General features: G+C 39.7%; 1 protein-coding gene across 3 annotated transcripts in view; it reads left to right on the top strand.

The window, feature by feature from the left end:
* Nucleotides 1-19,892, top strand: part of ESR2 (estrogen receptor 2) — a 193,753-nt gene that overhangs the window by 21,044 nt on the left and 152,817 nt on the right. For 2 of the 3 annotated variants that reach the window (XM_029238381.1, XM_029238379.1), the window contains 4 exons: nt 2,462-2,578; nt 9,833-10,132; nt 12,833-12,971; nt 18,768-18,901. In XM_029238381.1, coding sequence (XP_029094214.1) covers nt 2,462-2,578; nt 9,833-10,132; nt 12,833-12,971; nt 18,768-18,901 — 690 coding nt within the window. The remainder of the gene's footprint in view (nt 1-2,461; nt 2,579-9,832; nt 10,133-12,832; nt 12,972-18,767; nt 18,902-19,892) is intronic. The other variant, XM_029238382.1, reaches the window with a different exon arrangement.

Below are 19,892 nucleotides of genomic sequence, written 5' to 3'. Positions count from 1 at the left end.
CTAGTGATGTACACTTTGAATATTTGGTTAAGGTGATGTCTGTGAGGCTAGTGATGTCCCTGCTTCCATGCTCTCTCGGGGGATAGAGTTAGGGAATATATTTATTCCAGTATATATATTTATTTGGGTGTCCAAATTATCCCAGATTTGGCCAGTAGTGTTCCCTTAAACTGGCTTCTGTATCTTTTTTGACATGTGCCCCTAACACTGTAGACACTTCTTTACTTCCTGGCACAACAAGATGTTTCAGGCTTATCTTGTACTTTCCCTGCCCCAGTGGGATAAGCTGGAATAAACTGTTTCTCCAAGGTTCCCAGTTTCCTATGAGTGGAGAATGATATTCATAAACCAAGATCTGGGTGTTAGTTTACTCATTGCTATTGGGATATCTCTGCTTCCAGTCTGTCTCAGAGGATAGAGTATTTGTTCTAGTATATATAAATATTATATATATATATATATATATATATATATATATACACACACACACACATATAAAAGATATATAATGTATAAAATATATAAAATTTCATATTTATATTCAGTTTAGAAAAGAAGTAAAGAGCAACCTCCTGTGTGACTAGTGCCCAGGCCATGAAATAGGATATCTCCAGAAACAAACCCTCTGGGTGGTCCTTTTAGTTACAGCACCTTCTCCCCCTACAGAGGTGAGACAGTTCTAACTTCTGCCTTCCTTGCCATGTTTTTATTGCCTGTGCATGTAACCCTAAACAATATAGTTTTTTCTATTTTTGAACTTTATATAAATGGAATCCTCTCCTTTATGTTCTTTTGTGACTTCTTTTATGACTTGCTCATTTAGTTTATCATTGAGATTCATCCATTTTCCACATTGAAATTATGGGCCGTTATAGGTTTTATCGTAAGAAGTTCAGGCCCTATTGAAAGACTCAATTAAGAAATAAAGGCACCATAATACCCTGTTCACTTCTACTTTTTATATATTTTATTATAATTTCTGTTCCTTAACTCTTTCAGGTCTCTGTATTTATCTTCATCCTCCCTACTATTACCAATCCAGGCAGGCAGCCTCCTTTCTGGTTTGCACAGCAACAGTGGGTTCTTGCTTGGTCTCCTGGCCTTCATCAATCTTGCTGCCTCTAATCTGTTTTCCATACAGCATCTGAAGTAATGCTTTTGGTGTTTTTATTTTTTGTTTTTCTTTGGCTGCATTGGGTCTTCATTGCTGAACGTGGGCTTTCTTTAGTTGTGGCCAGCAGGGGCTGCACTTCGTTGCAGTGCGCGGGCTTCCCATTGCGGCTGCTTCTCTTGTTGCGGAGCACGGGCTCTAGGCACATGGGCTTCAGTAGTTGCGGCGCATGGGCTCAGTAGTTGTGGCGTGTGGGCTTAGTTGCCCTGCAGCATGTGGGATCTTCCCAGACTAGGGATCGAACCTGTGTCCCCTGCATTGGCAGGCAGATTCTTAACCACTACTCCACCAGGGAAGTCCCAGTGCTGCTTTTTGAAATGGAAATTTTCTTGTTTCTTCTTTACATAAAAGAAGTACCATTGTCTTAGTCAGATATTGCTATACAACTCTATTTAGGCTGTAGATTACTACAGTGAGCATTATTTTTTTATTTATGGGTCTGTGAGTTGTTTAGGGTGGCTCTACTTCATAAGGCTTGGCTCTGGGCTTTGGGTTGAGTTCTGGTCTGCACCACACGTCTCCCCATTCTCCTTGGACCAGTGGCTACCCTAGACATTTTCTTCTCATGGGCACTCAAGAGGCCAAGCCAAACTTTTGGAGCATCACATCTACTTCCATACCATTGGCAAGTCCCACGGCCAAGCCCGACGTGAGTTGGTGAGGAGGTGTGCTCTGCCTGCTGTAATACACTGTAATGTCACAGGCCGAGGGAGGGAGTGAAGAATTAAAAACGATAATTTAACCCACCACAACCATTATCAAGTGGCAGTCCTTTCTGTCCTTGTTTTGTTTGATGATTTCTATATTCTCTTATTGACCAGTGTAGTTCTCTTATTTAGCTGTGAATTCCTATTAAAATAACATGTTAAATACCACGGAGGAATGTATGTAAAAGAGTACAAGCAGTTGAATTTGGTGACCTGATACAAGTGTTACTCTCAAGGAGTCCTGTGACTTGGAGCAAATCAATTTCAGGTGACTGTCTCACTTTCCATGTCTAGAGGAGACTATTTCTAAATGTATCTCTTCAGAATTCTAAGAACATGCAGAGAATAACCTATTCAAAAGGGTAGGATATTGAAATATTCTTAGGTTTCCTTTACTCACGAACGAGGCACTGATGAGGCTGAACTTGGTTTTTATACCTGTACCTGTGGTTAAGAAGATGTTTCCTATCTCTCAGCTGGGTAGCGTTAGTTGTGTTGTTGACCAGGAAGAGATTTAGCCAAAATATTATAACAATAAATTTCCTTTTTTTTTTTTGTTTTTGTTTTTTTTGCTCTGCTGTAGGACATAATGATTATATTTGTCCAGCTACAAATCAGTGTACAATAGACAAGAACCGGCGTAAAAGCTGCCAGGCCTGCCGACTTCGGAAGTGCTATGAAGTTGGAATGGTGAAGTGTGGTGAGTGTTCCCTTCCCCTTCTGTGATATGTGGGACATGCTGAGAGCCGTGTCAAACTGGGGACAGTTTGAGGACCTGGAGACATGTAGCCTGGATGAGAGGAGATTTAGAACATGGTAATTATCTTCAGGTGTGTGTATGCTGTCCCATTGCAGGGGTGTTGACTTATTCTCTAAAGCTGCAGAGGACAGAGCTGGGGTGAACAGGAGCAAGCTGTAAGAGGCAGATTTTGGCCCAATGTAGGGAAGAACTTTCTTCAGTTCAAGTGGTCTGACCACAGAATAGGCTGCGGTATGAATTAGAGAACTCTAGCCACTGAGGTGCTCAAATGGGCTGGATGACCATCTGCCTGAGGCCTTGAAAAGTCTAAGGATGAAGTTCAGGTAAATGTTCACGGTTAAAGCTCTGACAAGAAAGTTGACTATCTTGTGGGCTACTTGGGATGACTCGCGCCTGTCCCTCCATTTAACTTTCTAGAAGTGGAAAAAATATGCATAGGAGTCAGAAACATGATAGACCTATGGAAAGCACATAGAGTATGGATTTTGTTCTAAGACAGTATGTGTGCATATATATGTGAACACACACATATACATACATGAAAAAACAAAGAGGAATGAGAACGTTAGTATAACAACTGACGACGATGCTTACGCTGCACTGTCTCCACCTGGCTAACTTGATTCACTTGTTGTACATACTTGCTTGTTTATATACAGTCATATCAGCTCTGCCTGTACTTTTCTTATTCTTCTGCCAGCCAGTATTTTAGCAGTGGTTTGTTGTTATTTCTCTCTTTGTAACTATTTGAAAAATTTTAAAAAAAAGTCCTCTCTTTTCTCCCTGACAGTCTCTTAGTAGCTCTGCCCCTTGAACATTCCCTGTTCCCTCCCCTAGTTCAGAATTAGAGCAGAAGTTCTCTTAATTTAATCACAGTTCTCTGGCTTCCTAAAATCACTTGTGTTCTCCATTTCCTCTGTAAAATATCCTGCCAATGCCCATGACCTCCCAGTGGGTATTGGTTACTTTCATAAATGCCGCTTCAGTTATATCCTTATCAGTAACCAATGGGCTTCTTCCCAACCTGTTTCTACTCGTTGTAGTTGTTAAATCATATAATTTAATTAAACTTTATGCAAACATATGAAATATGAGTAGGAAAAGATAGTTGTTCCTGTGAAAGCTTTGAATAAAACTGTAAAGGACTAATAGCTATTGGGTTAGGTATGGGTGAGATTGGGGCAAAACCATTTATACACCTATAAAGAGTCTGCATTCAGATTGCTTTAGGAGCGCCTAAGTTCTTGCTCTGTTTTAAAGAAGCTGAAACTGAAAATCCAGAGACAGGGTAACTTGTGATTAAATTGGCAGAGGTGCTTAAAGAGAAATCCTTGGCCCTCTGACCAAAGACTGCAAATAAATATATCATGTTTTAAGTAAAACGATATTTTAAATTGTATACTTAAAAAAAAAAAAAAAAGATTTCCAATTTAGCCTTAGGTTAGAAACGCTTTTAACGTACTAGAGTCTGTTAGTGGCTGTGGTTCTCCTGGTTTGGGACCAGGGCAGTAGCACATACACTCCAGCTGTAGGGGACAGTGTATGCGGTGAGAAGAACAGCAGGACTGGACCCCCCCGACACACAGATGGAATCTCATTTTTTTTTGTCTCATTACTTCTTGCTAACGGTGACTATGCTTAAACGACCTAACCTTTCTGGCCCTCGGTTTCCTTATCTCTGAAACAGAGGTATCTGCTTCATTGAGTTTTGTGAGGAATAAAGACCTAACACAGTGCCTGGCGTTAAATTTTGCTTTTCCTTCCTTTCTCCCTTGTTGAAAGGCTCATATAAGGTAGGAGTTTTGATACAGTACAGTTTCAGAAAGCAGAGTTCAGAGATGTTCCTGAATTTTTCCTGGAAAAGGTCATTGAATTTGACCAAAAAGTCACTGTATAGGGCTTAGAAAAAATATTTCATTATCTTAGATTACAGAAGGAATGAGATGGATTGATGTGCAAACAGATGGATATTTTGGCCCTTTACTGACCACGGGAAAAGACGATTAGGAATGAATTTTCTTAACTGTGCCTCCCTCCTTTCCCAGCCCTCTTCTCGTCTGTCCTCCTGAGAAAACCCTTGATCTAGATTCTTCCTTCTATCCAATCTTAGAGGATTAGGGATTCTCCCTGCATTCTGGATCCTCCTGCATAATTCCACTTCCCTGTTTTATTCAGAAATCCTGTCCCTTTTGTCATCACCTTTTTCTTCTGCATTTCCAGTCCTTTCTGCTGAGGTATTAATATCGTTGTTTCAATGGTAGGAGGGTACCCACCCAGACTAGCTTCAGGGACAAGGCTTCATTATAAGAATACACTGAAATGCAAATAGGCAGGAAACCGACCTGAATAACTGTATACCTGATCTAGAACCCTGTGTTGGGACAATAGCTCGGCATCTTTCAGATGCCATCTCTTTATTCACCCGCTATGTAGACACTTGAAAGTAATTTGATAGGGAGGTGATATAAAATTGTTGTTAAAAGCACCAGCTCTGCATTCAGAACACTGATTGGTTTTAGATCCTGCTTCTGCTATTTTCTAGCTTTTCTACCTTGGGCAAGTTACTTGAGCTCTCTTGTGCCTGGATCCTCCCCTGTATGTTGGAGATAGTAATAGCACCTTTTCTCTAAGGTGGTTGTCAGGATGGGATAATCTATATACAATAATACACAATGTCTGGCATACGGAAGCTTCCAGTAGATATTAGTTGTCACGATCATCATTTACCATGGTTGTTGTTGTCATCATCTTTTCGCTGGGGCACTTTCTAATATGGAGCACTCCTATTTGGTACTTTCTCATTAAGCTCACTCAGAGGCACACTGAGTGACTGCTTGGATTACGGTGTCAAAGCCATAACACTAGGAATGTCCTTGGTAGAAAAATGTGAGTTCTTTGTCAATGACTTTATTTTTTGACCTTCTCAATTTCATTTTATTCCAGTGTATACAGTACAACTTGGTTTACCAGTTAAAACTAGGAACTCTATCAATAGATTCTAGGGGCTTTATTTTATTGATCCCAACTTAGAACAGGGTCTAGTACATAGAACTTTGTTGGGGAAATTTGGTCAAATAAATTTGAATGTGTGGAATCAAAACCTTTTACTTTGTATGGAAATCTGTTTTGTAAACTCCTTATCCTCATATACTCCACAAAAGAGAAATGTGTGATCAGAAAGATACTTTCTTAACCATACATTTTGTCCCATTTTACCCTGGAGGTATAATCGACCTTTAATAATATAATTATAATATTATATATAATGTAAATAATAATAGCACTTTATCTGATTACTAATAAACTGAATTATATTTTAGGCTTTTAATTCTTTTCATGAAAATTTTGATTCAGTTATCCCTAGATGAATAGAGCCCTTTCTTCTACTGCAGTTAGCCAAGGATAAGGGAAATTCAGATAAATTTTCTTGAAAGCAAATAATTTAAATTTGCTCATACCTCCTAACAAATATTTCTTTGTATAAATGTGGACAATTGAATTTCGTGAACAAACACAATGGTGGGAGTATAGAAACTAGGCATTCTGATTTTAACTTTTAGATTTTTTTTAGGGAAGATTCATATAAATGTTGTGCCCATGCTAACAACATCTTGACTTATGTCTTTTTTTTTTGTGGTACGCGGGCCTCTCACTGTTGTGGCTTCTCCCGTTGCGGAGCACAGGCTCCGGACGCGCAGGCTCAGCGGTCATGGCTCACGGGCCTAGCCGCTCTGCGGCATGTGGGATCTTCCCGGACCGGGGCACGAACCCGTTGTCCCCTGCATCGGCAGGCAGACTCTCAACCACTGCGCAACCAGGGAAGCCCGACTTATGTCTTTTTTAATTCCATCTTACATTTTTGTCTTTAACCAATGAATATTTAGAAATATTTTGTGCTCATAGGACTTCGGAAGTTATATTTTTGTTACTGATTTCTATTTTTATTGTGGTCAGAGAATATGATCTGTATGATATCAGTTTTAGTTAAAGTTTTATTAATGACTTGTTATGTGATAATTTTTGCAAATTCCATGAGCTTTTATAGCTCAAGCTTCTTAATTGTGCAGTTCAAATGTTCTGTATTCTTTTTCCCCATCTATTTTGTTAGTTTCTGAGAGAGATACAGTAAAACATCCCATTATATTGATATTAGTGTATTTGTCAATTTCTCTTTTTCTTTCAATCACTTTTTGGCATTTTGTTTGTAGGCTGTGTTTTCTTGTTGTTGTTTTGATGTATATGAGCTTAGAATTATTTACCTTCCTTTTATAATCTACTTATGAGACCTTAATAATGATTTTTGCCTTTAAGTTTATTTTGTCTGATATTGATAGTGACTCCAATTTATTTGGTTAATTTTTGCCATTGTATCTTCTTCTACCCCTTTACTTTCAGTTTTTCTGCATGTTAGATGTATTCCTTATAACCAGTCTATGTCTAGATTAAAAAATATGTCTGATCTCAGAGTTGCTCTTAATTGATTAATTTAGTCTGTTTATGTTTATTGTGATCGTTAGTATTTGGGTTCATTTCTATCATCTTATTTTGTGCTTTTTAAAAAAATTACATATTTTCTACTTTTTTTCATTTTTGGAGTTGGTCATATTTTCCTGGTTTCTTTTTTCTCTTCTGCCAGTTTGGAAATCATACATTCTGTTTTAATTCTTTTAGTGACACTATTTCTATTTTTAGCATGCATTCCTGATTAATTTTAGAATCAAGCCACTCTAATGGATATCTCTCTTCCTAAATAAAAAATTTTCGAATGTTCTAGTCAAAATTATTCCTCTCTCATCTTACATGTTATTGTCTGGTATTTTGGTTCTACCTTGTTTCTGTACCTCGAAAAATTATTATTATTTTATTCAGTGTTTTTCAGATTTACTCACATATTTACCAGTTTATTTTCTTACCACTGCTTCTTGACTTTCTTTGCTTCCTTCAGGTTCATTTTTCTCCATCCCAAAGAACATAGTATTTATTTCAAAGGGGCTGTGAGTGATATATGTTCCCAATCTTTTTAAACTGAAAATACCTTTAATTTATCCTCACTCTTGAATGATAGGTTAGCTGGGAATATAATTCTGAATTGAAAGCTTCTTTCTTTTTTTTTAAAATTTATTTATTTTAAGGAATTTAATTTTGGCTAGTTGGGTCTTTGTTGCTGCGCGTGGGCTTTCTCTAGTTGTGGCGAGCGGGGGCTACTCTTCGTTGTGGTGCCCGGGCTTCTCATTGTGGTGGCTTCTCTTGTTGTGGAGCACGGGCTCTAGGCACATGGGCTTCAGTAGTTGTGGCTCACGGGGTCAGTAGTTGTGGCTCACAGGCATCGGTAGTTGTGGCTCATGGGCTGTAGAGCGCAGGCCCAGTAGTTGTGGCACACGGGCTTAGTTGCTCTGCGGCACGTGGGATCTTCCTGGACTAGGGCTTGAACCCATGTCCCCTGCATTGGCAGGTGGATTCTTAACCACTGAGCCACCAGGGAAGCCTGAAAGCTTCTTTCTTAAAGACATTATCCCATTGTATTCTGCTATATAAACTTACAGTAACTGAAACGTTTTGGTACCAGCACAGGAATAGAAAAATATATCTATGAAAAAGTGTAGAAAATCTGAAAGAAGATACTTTTATACACAATTATTTATTAAATGACAAGGCATTTTATAAAAATCAATGGGAAAAGCTTATTTAATAAATGGTATGTGGAAAGTTGTACATCCATTTGGAAAACCATAACATGAAATATCGATATGGCATGATAGAAGCATACATAAAATTTCAAGTATGTTTGAACCACAAAAGTGTTTAAAAAAGATATAGGAGAATATTTGTGTAATCTTTATGCGAAACGAAAAGACAGATGTGACTATGTACTAAATCTTCTTATGACAGAAGACACCATGAGCAGAGTTAAAAGATATATTAACAGCTAAGACAAATATTGAATACAACAAAAGTTATCATTCCTATATAAAGAGCCTTTGTAGGTAATTAAGGAGATAAAGAGCAAAAGAAGCAAGTAGGCAATATATAAGTAAGAGAAAATGAAGGGCAAACATTTTAGTCAACCTTGCTAGTAATTGAAAAAATACAAAGTAAAATGAGACTGTTTAGTCACTTGACAGATTAGCAAAGATTAAAAATGATTTTTAATGTCCAATGGTGTTATAAGAAAATAGGTAGCCCTTAAAATATTATTTAGATTATAAATTTTAAAATAGTTTTGAAGGGCAATCTATCAATATGTATCAAAATTTTAAATTTTAATTTAAACGAGCAACTTGGTTCAGCAACTTGACTTCTTTCTGTTTATTATAAGGGAGTAATTGGATACAGGAACAAAGATGCATTTTCATTGTAATGTGTAATATAGTAGCAAAGAAATTGCTAGAGTTCCATCAACAGGGGACACTTTAAATAAGTGGTGCTATACTCATAGAACAGAATGCTATACAGATTTTTTAATTGTTATAAAATGATAGATTTTTAATAAAAAAGAAAAGGGAGGTTATACAATTATATATATACACACATATATACATACACTATGTATGTCCTAAAGTTGTATACAAAATATGGAAAAGTATAAAAGCATCAAAAGAAAACTGACTTTAAGCCAAAATTTGTGCTCGTCTATATTTTCCAGATTTTTTCAATTACTTTATTGTTTGAAATAAACTTATTTGTGTTAAGTACGTGAAAAGAATACACAGACACGCGCACACACACACACACACACACACACGCAAAAGAATTTAAGGATGTATTATTAAAAGTGCATTATTTATAATCAGTTCCTAACTTTTCCTTATCTTCTTCCTGAAGAAGATTCCTAATTTCATGGTTTGGAAACTGAGGTATACCAGCACTCTTTAAAAGAGAAATGGATTTAGATTTAGAAATGGAATAGATGACCTTGAAGTGGAAACCTAAAGATCATTTGGGCTATTGTCCCTAAAAAGTCATTACTGATTTTGCCAGTACAGTCAGTCACAAATATAATAATCTTTAGTACGTGCCCCACAGGCTCCAGAAATAAAAGTCGGGCTCCTGTTCTAAGGCACATTCTGTGAATAGACTCAGGTCTTCCAGTGATATCACTGCTTCATTTTTACCCTGGCGACTGGGGGAACTTGACTGCTGGGTTGGAGAAGAGACGGGAAAGCAGTGTGTTATATCATCTGCTCTCTGCTTTAGGTTCCCGGAGAGAAAGGTGTGGGTACCGCGTAGTTCGAAGGCAGAGAAATTCTGATGAGCAGCTGCACTGCCTGAGCAAAGCCAAGAAAAATGGTGGGCACGTGACCCGCGTGAAGGAGCTGCTGCTGAGTGCCCTGAGCCCAGAGCAGCTGGTGCTCACACTCCTCGAGGCCGAGCCGCCCCACGTGCTCGTGAGCCGCCCCAGCACGCCCTTCACCGAGGCCTCCATGATGATGTCCCTGACCAAGCTGGCTGACAAGGAACTGGTACACATGATCGGCTGGGCCAAGAAAATTCCGGGTAGGGCTTTCTGGGTCTTAGCTTTAAATTTATTTGTGGAAAGGGCCGCCTCTAACATTTATGGGGCAAGAATACAAAATGGAGGTCCACATTGTGTCTTGGGTATTTAGCAGTTTGAGAGCTTGATTTATAACCTTTAAATGAAATATGTTCTTTCTTCCTATTTTGACATGTATGCCTTCAACACGTCCTGGAAGACCAGGTTCCAGTTCAGAATTCTTGAATTCCTCTGAGTTCTGTACCAGACATGGCAGTGCAGAAAGAGTTGTATATGGTGGACCCCTTCTCTTCCTGACTCTCTGCCTTCTTCTCCAACTCCTGGATCCATCCCACACCACCTTGCACACACCCCATCCTACCTGTCCACATCTCCTACAGACACTAGCCTGTTGGCCATGTCTCATGCCTAGATCTGGTCTGGGACGAAGGACCCAGGGAAGAGACCCACCCAGGCTCTGGAAGTGGATATGAGGCCATTTAGGCAGGAAATTCTAGGGTCCTGGGACCTGGAACATGGTCTAAAAGGAAGGGATCTGGACTCCACCTTAACCCATCTCTTGGCTGTGGACTTCTCACCTTGGGAGGAGGGGTGGGGCTCAGTATGATCAGTATGAAAGTGAAACGTTTCTCAGATGCTAAATAGGAATTGTAAAATTTTGTTCCAATAGAGAAAGAATCAGTAGTATGTACATATATGTGGATAAATAGAGTAAATCAGTTGTAGAAGTAACATGAATCATCAATAAACCTGGAATGCTTTTTAACTTGATAGACTTAAAAATGGGTTTGGTTATTCGTAAATTGTCATTCAGAACATTCATTTTCCATCCTATAATGTGTCCACTTTCCAAGACCAGTTTGTAACATATACTGCATTGTCACCATCTAATTATTATTTGAATTGGTGTTTCTGTGAAAGAAAGAATCAAGGATTCTAACATAGAATGACAGCAACCCACCATTCCCCTGGAAGGGCTTCTCCATGTACGTCTATACATTTGTCTAAGAAATGAGGTATCTCTCCAAGTTCTAAGCCACTAGGGACAATTTCCATGGCCTGGAGGTCAGCAACTGCATTAAGCACATTTTAAAGATTGAGAAGGGGACATGAAGCTGGGTGACAGAGCAGCTGGGTGTAAGAGCCTCAGGTAATAGTATCCATAGGGGTCATTTGTTTGCTTCTGAGCTTTCTGAGAATTTCCGGGTTTTCCACTTTGGTTTTGATAGCCTAGCATCTTCACCTTTGCCAGAATGCTGTTTTATTCTCAGCTCTTTCCCATAGGAGACAATACTGACGCAATTTCCTCTAGCTTTTGCTCTACGTGGATTCCAAGCCTAGTTTTCAAGATCCCACGTGGAGAGTAGTGGTGAAATTAATTACTCCTGAGAGCTGTGCAGCTTCTTTAAAACCAAACTCTTAAGCTGCATTAGTCCCTCTTCAAGCCTGGTATTTTGGAAAATTTTCAGAAAGCTTAGGCATAGTCTGAAGCTGTGGGATTTTTTCCCCCCATTCTCAGCTAATATAGTCATTGTCTAAACAAACAAACAAAAAAATTGGAATATCACCTAGCCTTGGTTTTGCTGAATATCTACAAGTATGAAAAGTTTGATCTCCTTTGGGTAGGCTTATTGTCTATAACTGTGGGTGAGATTGAAACCTGTACACATATCAGGAACCGGAACTGAGTGTAGAATGTGGCTTTGGAAAGGATTTATCCATCTTTCCATTCATTACTCTATTAAATTCTCCTTTGTGCAGATTTGTGTTATAATTGTTCAAAGATTTGAACCATGTGTGTTCTCTGTGCCATAGTTTCCTCGTCTGTGAAATGAGGATGATGAGAGATCCGAGCTGTCGGAAATTCTCAGAGATAGGCCTTGTTGCCCCCATTTTTCCTGTAAGAAAACAAAGACTTCATAGGAGATTAAGTAACTAGCTGGGATGAGGCCGAGCAGGGTTCTAAGCAGAATGCATTGCACTCCAAGGCCATTTGTTTATATTTACTATATTTATATTATACTGCCTCCTCCTCTTACGGTGGCTTACGGAGGAAGCACCGGTGATCTCTGCTTCTGAAGTGCTCACCTCCCTTAGGGACCTGTTTCAGTTGTTACCTATCCTCTTCAGCGTACAGTAGCTTAGAGACAGCACACCCACTCAGAATGATTCTAACGCTAGATGGGAAATGTTAAGCAATTGAAGAAACTCTTTCAGCTGGAGCTCTGACTTTCTGCAGGGGTTGGCCCTGCTCTCTCTGCAAGCCTCCCATCCGCCACCCCCACTCTCCCATCCCCCCACTCCTCCTGGCCCCAGTCACGGGCTGGGCCAGATTGGCAGCCCCTCTGACTGGCAGCTGAGCTCTGTCTTTCTCAGTAGTGCAGAGGGATTATTAGGATATAACCAACAAAGGTCAGGGCCAGCTTTCTGTTCTTCCCTAGCATCTGTCTGGGGAGCTGTATAAGCCCAGGTGACAGTCCTTTAGAAATTCTGAATGAAGTACATTTCTCTCTAGAGGGGGTTTGAGACTAGAAAATAGTGAGTACTCACTTTGAGTTCAAGATTTTCTCACTTGTCAGCATTTAGCAATGTCTTTAAAATATTGACTTTCCCCCCCATTGTATGATTGCTCTTCTGTTTTTATGGAACGGGGGAGCTGAGGAGGAGGGTGGGGTGTGCTCACGGCCTCTTGCTTTCCCCAGGCTTCGTGGAGCTCAGCCTGTACGACCAAGTGCGGCTCTTGGAGAGCTGCTGGTTGGAGGTGCTCATGGTGGGGCTGATGTGGCGCTCCATCGACCACCCCGGCAAGCTCATCTTTGCTCCAGACCTCGTTCTGGACAGGTGAGAAAAAAATACTTTGTGTTTCTTCTCCGACTGGTTTGAGTGAGGCGCTGAGTGAAGTGGGAACAAAGTCCTGGGTTCTGCAATTAAAACTTTACTCCTGAGAGGGCAGGTAAGAGGAGGATAATGTCATGAGTTCCTTCACTGGGTCAAGAACCCAAGAAGGAGAGCATGGGCACAATGATTAAGTGTCTTGTGACTCATTCTTACCTATTCTTTCAGTGTGGCAGCATTCACTGGCCAGACCACAACAGGGGCCTGTGTCCTGCAGGGTATGTGGCCACTAAGTGTACACGTCAACTTAGATTTTTCTGCACTAAAAAACTCCATCTTCAGGTTATAATTTTAAGCTGTCCTGCTGTTTTTTCCACTGGTAGGGACCCTGTACATCTCCAGCTATTTGGACAGGTGATGAAATTCTTACAAATCTACCAAGTTTATTTTAACATGCTTTAACTCACTCTAACTACATGTACTATATAGCATTTTTGGCAATAGCCGTGGAACGAATGGTTATTAAAACCAGATGAAAGTTAACGGAAACTGGGGAACGATAGTGTTAATGTGATAACTTCGTTGCATTTAGTTTTCTTTTAAAGATGGTGCAGAAAAGGAACCAATTTTTAATTGACTTGGGTGAACTGTTCGTGGAGGGAAAGGTGGAATGTACAACACTCAGCCTTTTTAGGAGAAAAGTAGAACGCTTTCTTGGGGTAAATTTGAACAGTTTGAAAATCTCCATGGAAATTGATTTCCACATTCCTTATATTGAAAAATGTGCTAGAGTTGAATATTCAGTCACATTTGACTCTGTGCACAAAGAAGGATGCCTAGTGTTATGAATGGAAAGGATCTGCCCCTTGGCATTGCCTCTTTAGATCATCAGAAGATCCCCATGCATACCTTACTCAGATGAAAAGTAATAGCCCAGGGAATTAGCACCCATTCTGTCTGTTGTCATGGATGACAGCATTGACAACACTGTTCTAAGTAACAGAGGTGTGTTGGTGGAGAACAGGGCCATTGGGAAGAGCTGGAGCGTGGACTGTGGCTCCACTAGGAGCAAGCCCAGAGGGAGGTTCTGGAAGCCCAGACCCTTCAGTAGCAATCAAAATAGCTAACTTATTGGCTTCCAGGCACCATCTTAAGCACTGATATGTGTTAAGTCATTTCATCTTCACAACAGCCCTTTATGGGTAAGCACCATTATTATCCCTGTCCTTCAGATATGGAAACAGGAGGTAGGTAACTTACCTGCAGTTAGCAAGTGATGCAGCTGGGCACAGGGGCTGGCTGTGAAGTTCACACTCTTACCTACAACAGTACATGCCTCCCAGCGGGATAGAGAACTGGAAGAGGAAAGAGGAGGAGGCCAAAAGGCAAAGTAACTTTCTACTTCATTCTTTTATCTCAGAACAACTCTGTTTCACTCTCTGTGCACCTCAGAAGCCTGCTCCTCCTCATCTCAGGGTACCATGTTGCGAGGCAGGCTGCAAGGCCAAGCACCCAGCCAAGCCATCAGTCTCATTCATTCATTCATTCACTCATTATATTCCACTTGGCATTTAAAGGCACACACACACACAAATATACACACAAAATTCCCTAGAAGTTAGTGCTAGGAAGAAGTTCTATCCTTTGGTGAACCAATAAATCTGCAGACTTTGGGACTGTGTTATTTTATTTTTTGCCTTGATTTCTAAAATTGATGCCACAGTTAGTGTTTATTTTCAGTGACTATTTCATTCCTGGTTTTTAGTACAACTAACTTACCTCTTTGTGCGGGTTCTTTAACTCCCATGTGTATATAAATTACTGTAAATTGACACCAATCCCAGATAAATTTTAGGCTTACCTGTTGGTTAAGTAATAGAAGGAAAAAAAAGTAATTTTTCTTATATGTTATTTTAATAGACTCACATTACTTTATAAATATTTGGATGTCTTATTTTTTACAACATAGAAATTGAGTATATTGAGGATGAAGGAGGAGTTCTTAGGAATTGTAAATGCATTCACATTGAACAGGCATTGTTTTGGAGTGCCTACTAGTGGTTATTTTTTGTTGCAGTCCCTACTTGATTTGAGCACTCTGTAAAGTATAGAATTTCAATTCCGAGACTCTTAGTGCATCTATTATACAGATAAATACGTTTTAATGTAATGGGTATGTTTCTGGAGGAGCTGCTTATTCAAAAATGTTCAAAATGTGACTTATTCCAAAAGTCAGGGATCATGCACCATAAAAGTGTTCTATTGTGAATCTTTTTTGCAACGTGAATAAATAATTCTCACACTACATGAAAATAATTGTCGTTTGGTAGATTGTCCTGTCAGAGTTCCTTTAAGTGGTGGTATGACCATGTAAGCAGTGAATACAATTAAATTAGCCTATTTATTTGTGGAGACTGAGACTATAATTTGTTTCCCTTTATTCTTGTTGAGGCTTCTGCAGCGAGAAAACTTGAACCTACTGAGGATGAGAGGAAAATCCGGGTATCTCAGCTTATTTCTAACAAGGTAGTTCTTTTAGTAATCACTAGAATCCCAATTCATGTGAAGATCTACCACAGAATCTGAACTTCTACTTGCTCAAAAAATCATATATGCTAAGACATTATGTGTCCTTAGCATCAATAGGAAACTGTCAAATGTTATTAAAAAGTCAGAGGAAGTGGATGTTTATGGAGTTCTGTGGACTCACAAGTGTAAATGTACTGAGTTTGCATTCACCTCAGGTATTTGTATATTGAACTTTCTTCAAGAGACTGACAGAATTTTCACTTCTGAATTTGTATTTCCCTTTTGTACTCAGATCATTTCACCTGAGTTCAATATTTCAGTCCTTCCCATGAGCTAAGCTCTCCCAACCCTACTGCCGCCCACACAAAGATAGACAAACTGTGGTCTATTAGCCACATGTGTGCTGCCAGCGGATCTATATATGCCAGTACAAGACAGTGAACCCCAAAGGGAAGCCCACTCTTTCAACACGTTGTCCTTGGTATCAAACAGAATATTTTTCTTTTATAAACGGAGTGGTTATCAAATATAAGACAGTCCACATGGAACTACTACTTTTATTTTTATTTAGCACTGGTTTATGGGGAAATGGAGTGTAAAAGTAAATTTCCATGAGTAGTTTGGTTTGATTGATATATTGTTTCAGTATTTTAACATCCAACTCATATACCCACTAGGTTGAATTCAGATCTTTTAAACCTGTCTTAATTTCTTACTCGTAATTCAGTGTCAATCATAGTTACTTACAGAATAAATGAAATAGGTCTCATCGATTGTAAAGTCCTTCCTCACTCTGTTCTGTATAACTCATTTTAAAGTAGAACTCTATTAGGGTGTCCTTTATAAGATATTGTACCTTATTGCCCCTATATTTCTCATTTATTTTCTAGAAATGTATTTGTTTTCTACAGCCTGTGAAGTGAATAAAAATATTCTAACCTTGCCACCCCTTGAATGAGATGGTTGGCTCTCACACCTGCTGGAGAAAGCAATCAGACCTTGCTCTTTACAACTGGTTGAGAAATTCACTTTTTCCATGCGGTACATATGTTCTGATTACTTTGAGCTGCAGCATTTATCAAGGCCTAAGATACCCTAAAATATAAACTCTACCTCCATTAAAAAAAATACATTTAGTTATTTATTTTGGCTGCACCAGGTCTTAGTTGCGGCATGCGGACTCTTAGTTGTGGCATGCGGGGTCTAGTTCCCCTGACCAGGGATGGAATCCGGGCCCCCTGTCTTACCCACTGGACCACCAGGGAAGTCCCTCTACCTCCATTTTTGAAATATGAATTTACATTTTAAATGGTATGTATTTCGATGAGGAAATGGTGCTAACTTCAGAATTTAGAGATGTGTTTTTAGGCACAGGTGGCAGCTTCTGCAAAATAGGATTGATTTCAAATGAGTCCCCTTATCATACTACTTGGGGAGGTGTGTGTGTGTGCGTGCCTGTGTGTGTGTGTGTGCATGCACACATGTGCCTGTGACCCCACCTCTGAGTCTCACAAAAGAGTAAAGAGCCAAACTATTAAATTGTCAATGCAGGACTTGTTGGATTTTTTGTTTTTGCCCCCAGAGATATTTTAAAACTAGCTTTTCTCAGTATCAGTTGTCCTTAAACCCACCAATTACAGTTTCCAATAATTAATTGTCCTAGGCCAAGTGATTTGATGATTGGCTTGAGGGGCATTCAAGTGAAGAAGTATTTCTTGTGCCTCTGCTATGTGCAGGGCATGCGTGTCCTTACTGGACATTAGCAGCAGGCTGCCTGGGAAAGCCCAGAGCAGGGGAGGTGGGCGGATGGCATATGGAGGGCTGGGCTTTTCCTATAGATTTTGGCACCCTTTGCCAAAGGGTGGGCTCTGATTCTCCAAAGTGGCCTTTCCCTTAGGAGTGACTTCTAGGGGGCACTGACATTTTATCACTTAACCTGTGCGCTTTCAGGAAGCCTAAACTGGTTTCCAAAGTTACCGCGCTTGTTTGCCAGTGTGCGCAGTTTGCATACTTGTAGCTTTGTGTAGTGAGCTTGCGGGGGTGTGAACGCTGTGGACTGCAGGTTCCTGGTAAGCGGGCATCCAAGCATAGCACCAAATAGGAAAGGCTTTAGCAGGATTGGTAGTACCCACTGGTGCCAGTTCATTTGAACTCTACAGGGGCCCTTTCTCCAACTACTACCATCACTGGAAATGTCCTGGCTTGGGGTTGGGAGAAGGAGGAGGGACCAGCCAGTGTTCTTTGAAGATCTCAGGTCCCCTTCAGGGGCTGCTACAGACTGAAAGTGAAACTTGCAGAAACTCATGGCCACCATAGCTGCCCTTTGCTGTGTACTGCAGGCTTTTAGAAGCAAATGAATGTTTCGTGGCGAAATCATTTAACTGCTTGCTTGTCAAGGACTTCCAGTAGCTCTATGACTGATGATAATGGAAGTTGTTTTGGGAGCAGTGAGGTGGAATAATGTGTGTCTGGCTGGAGTGAATTGAAGCTGGTATTTTCTAGGTACAGTTCAAGTAATTTACTTCAAAAGTGTGCTTAAACATTCATTTCCGTAAGGAGTGCTCAAAAGAATCTCGATTACATAGTCCAAAGTTTGTCTAAAACTTTTGCTTAAAAATAATCTGTAGCACATCAAAATTACCATGTCTCCATTTCTACCTTCCTTTCCTGATTCTAATCCATCTTCTGTAATTGTGATTTCTTTGTATGTCATATTAGCTTTTCTTCAAACTGCATTTAAATGTCTCTTAGTTGCTCCACCAGTTTCTAGTTGACCACCAGGATGTGAGAGTTAAGCCCTAGATATAAAGTAATATTTCTTCTTGGGATATTTGCTTCTGTAATGTTCAATCTTTCCTCATTAATACTTCAGAGTTTTTTGATGAGAACATGGACTGTATCATTTTAGTAATATGTGTCATATTGAGGGCTGGTTGGCTGACATAGTTTAGATCAAAAATAATGAACAGAAATGGTATTCCTTTAAGAAAACATTTGGTGAATAGGTAGGAGGAAAATGTACTTCCGGGGCACACTGTTGCCTAAAGAGTATATATTCAAATATTTGCTTTATGGACTTCTAGGAAATGCCCTGTCTTCCTTATATAAAAATAATTCTAGTAATTTCACATTTCTGGGTGTGGTCTCATTACTATCTTGATAGTTAAAGGGTGTACAAGATGAAACTTGAGATTAAAAAGAAAAGACTCCTTGTTGCTTTCGATGGTTACCGGAAGCTGTATGTTCCTTACATTTCTAAATGGACTTTTGTAGGGATGAAGGAAAATGTGTGGAAGGAATTCTGGAAATCTTTGACATGCTCCTGGCAACGACTTCAAGGTTTCGCGAGTTAAAACTCCAACACAAAGAATATCTCTGTGTCAAGGCCATGATCCTCCTCAACTCCAGTAAGTAACCACACAGCTGGGCCATGTTTTATGGGGGAGAGATGCTGTTTTTAGAGCTGGCATGGTGTTGAGGAGTACTGAATTTCTTTCTTTTTTTTTTTTTTTCTGAATTTCTTATTTTATTTAAAAAGGGGAAAATGGCTTTCTTTCGGACTTTTCTGTTTCATTTTATAGGCATTTAAACTGTAGTTAACTTTTGGTAATTTGAATATAAATTATTTGTCGGGTGAATTACTGGTAGTAATTTAAAAAGTAGCTGAAACCACTGTACTGGAAAAGGAAAAAACGAACTTCAAAATGTTTACCTCTCATCCTTTTTTTTTTTTTTTGACATTTTAATTTATTTCATTGTAATGTAATCGACATAGAACACTATTAGTTTCAGGTATACAACATAAATGATTTGAATTTTTTTATAAATTTATTTTTATTTATTTATTTTTGGCTGCGTTGGGTCTTCGTTGCTGCATGCGGGCTTTCTCTAGTTGCGGTGAGTGAGGGCTACTCTTTTTTGTGGTGCGCAGCTTCTCATTGTGGTGGCTTCCCTTGCCGCGGAGCACGGGCTCTAGGCACGCAGGCTTCAGTAGTTGTGGCACACGGGCTCCAGTAGTTGTGGCTCGCAGGTTCTAGAGCACAGGCTCAGTCGTTGTGGTGCACGGGCTTAGTTGCTCCGTGGCATGTGGGATCTTTGCAGACCAGGGCTCGAACCCGTGTCCCCTGTGTTGGCAGGTGGACTCTTAACCACTGCGCCACCAGTGAAGTCCCAGATGATTTGAATTTTGTATATATTGAGAAATGATCACAATAAGTCAACACCCATCACCATACATAGTTAACAAAACTTTTTCTTGTGATGAGAACTTTTAAGATCTGCTTTCTTAGCAACTTTCAAATATGCAATACAGCATTATTAACTATCGTCACCATGATGTACATTATATCCCCATGACTGATGTATTTTATAACTGGACTTTCAGCCCCTTTTCAGTGT

Source organism: Monodon monoceros, unplaced genomic scaffold (assembly GCF_005190385.1).
Source record: "Monodon monoceros isolate NGI ecotype Baffin Bay Population unplaced genomic scaffold, NGI_Narwhal_1 Super_Scaffold_21, whole genome shotgun sequence".
Classification (NCBI taxonomy): domain Eukaryota; kingdom Metazoa; phylum Chordata; class Mammalia; order Artiodactyla; family Monodontidae; genus Monodon; species Monodon monoceros.
This window is presented reverse-complemented; position numbering and strand designations above follow the sequence as displayed.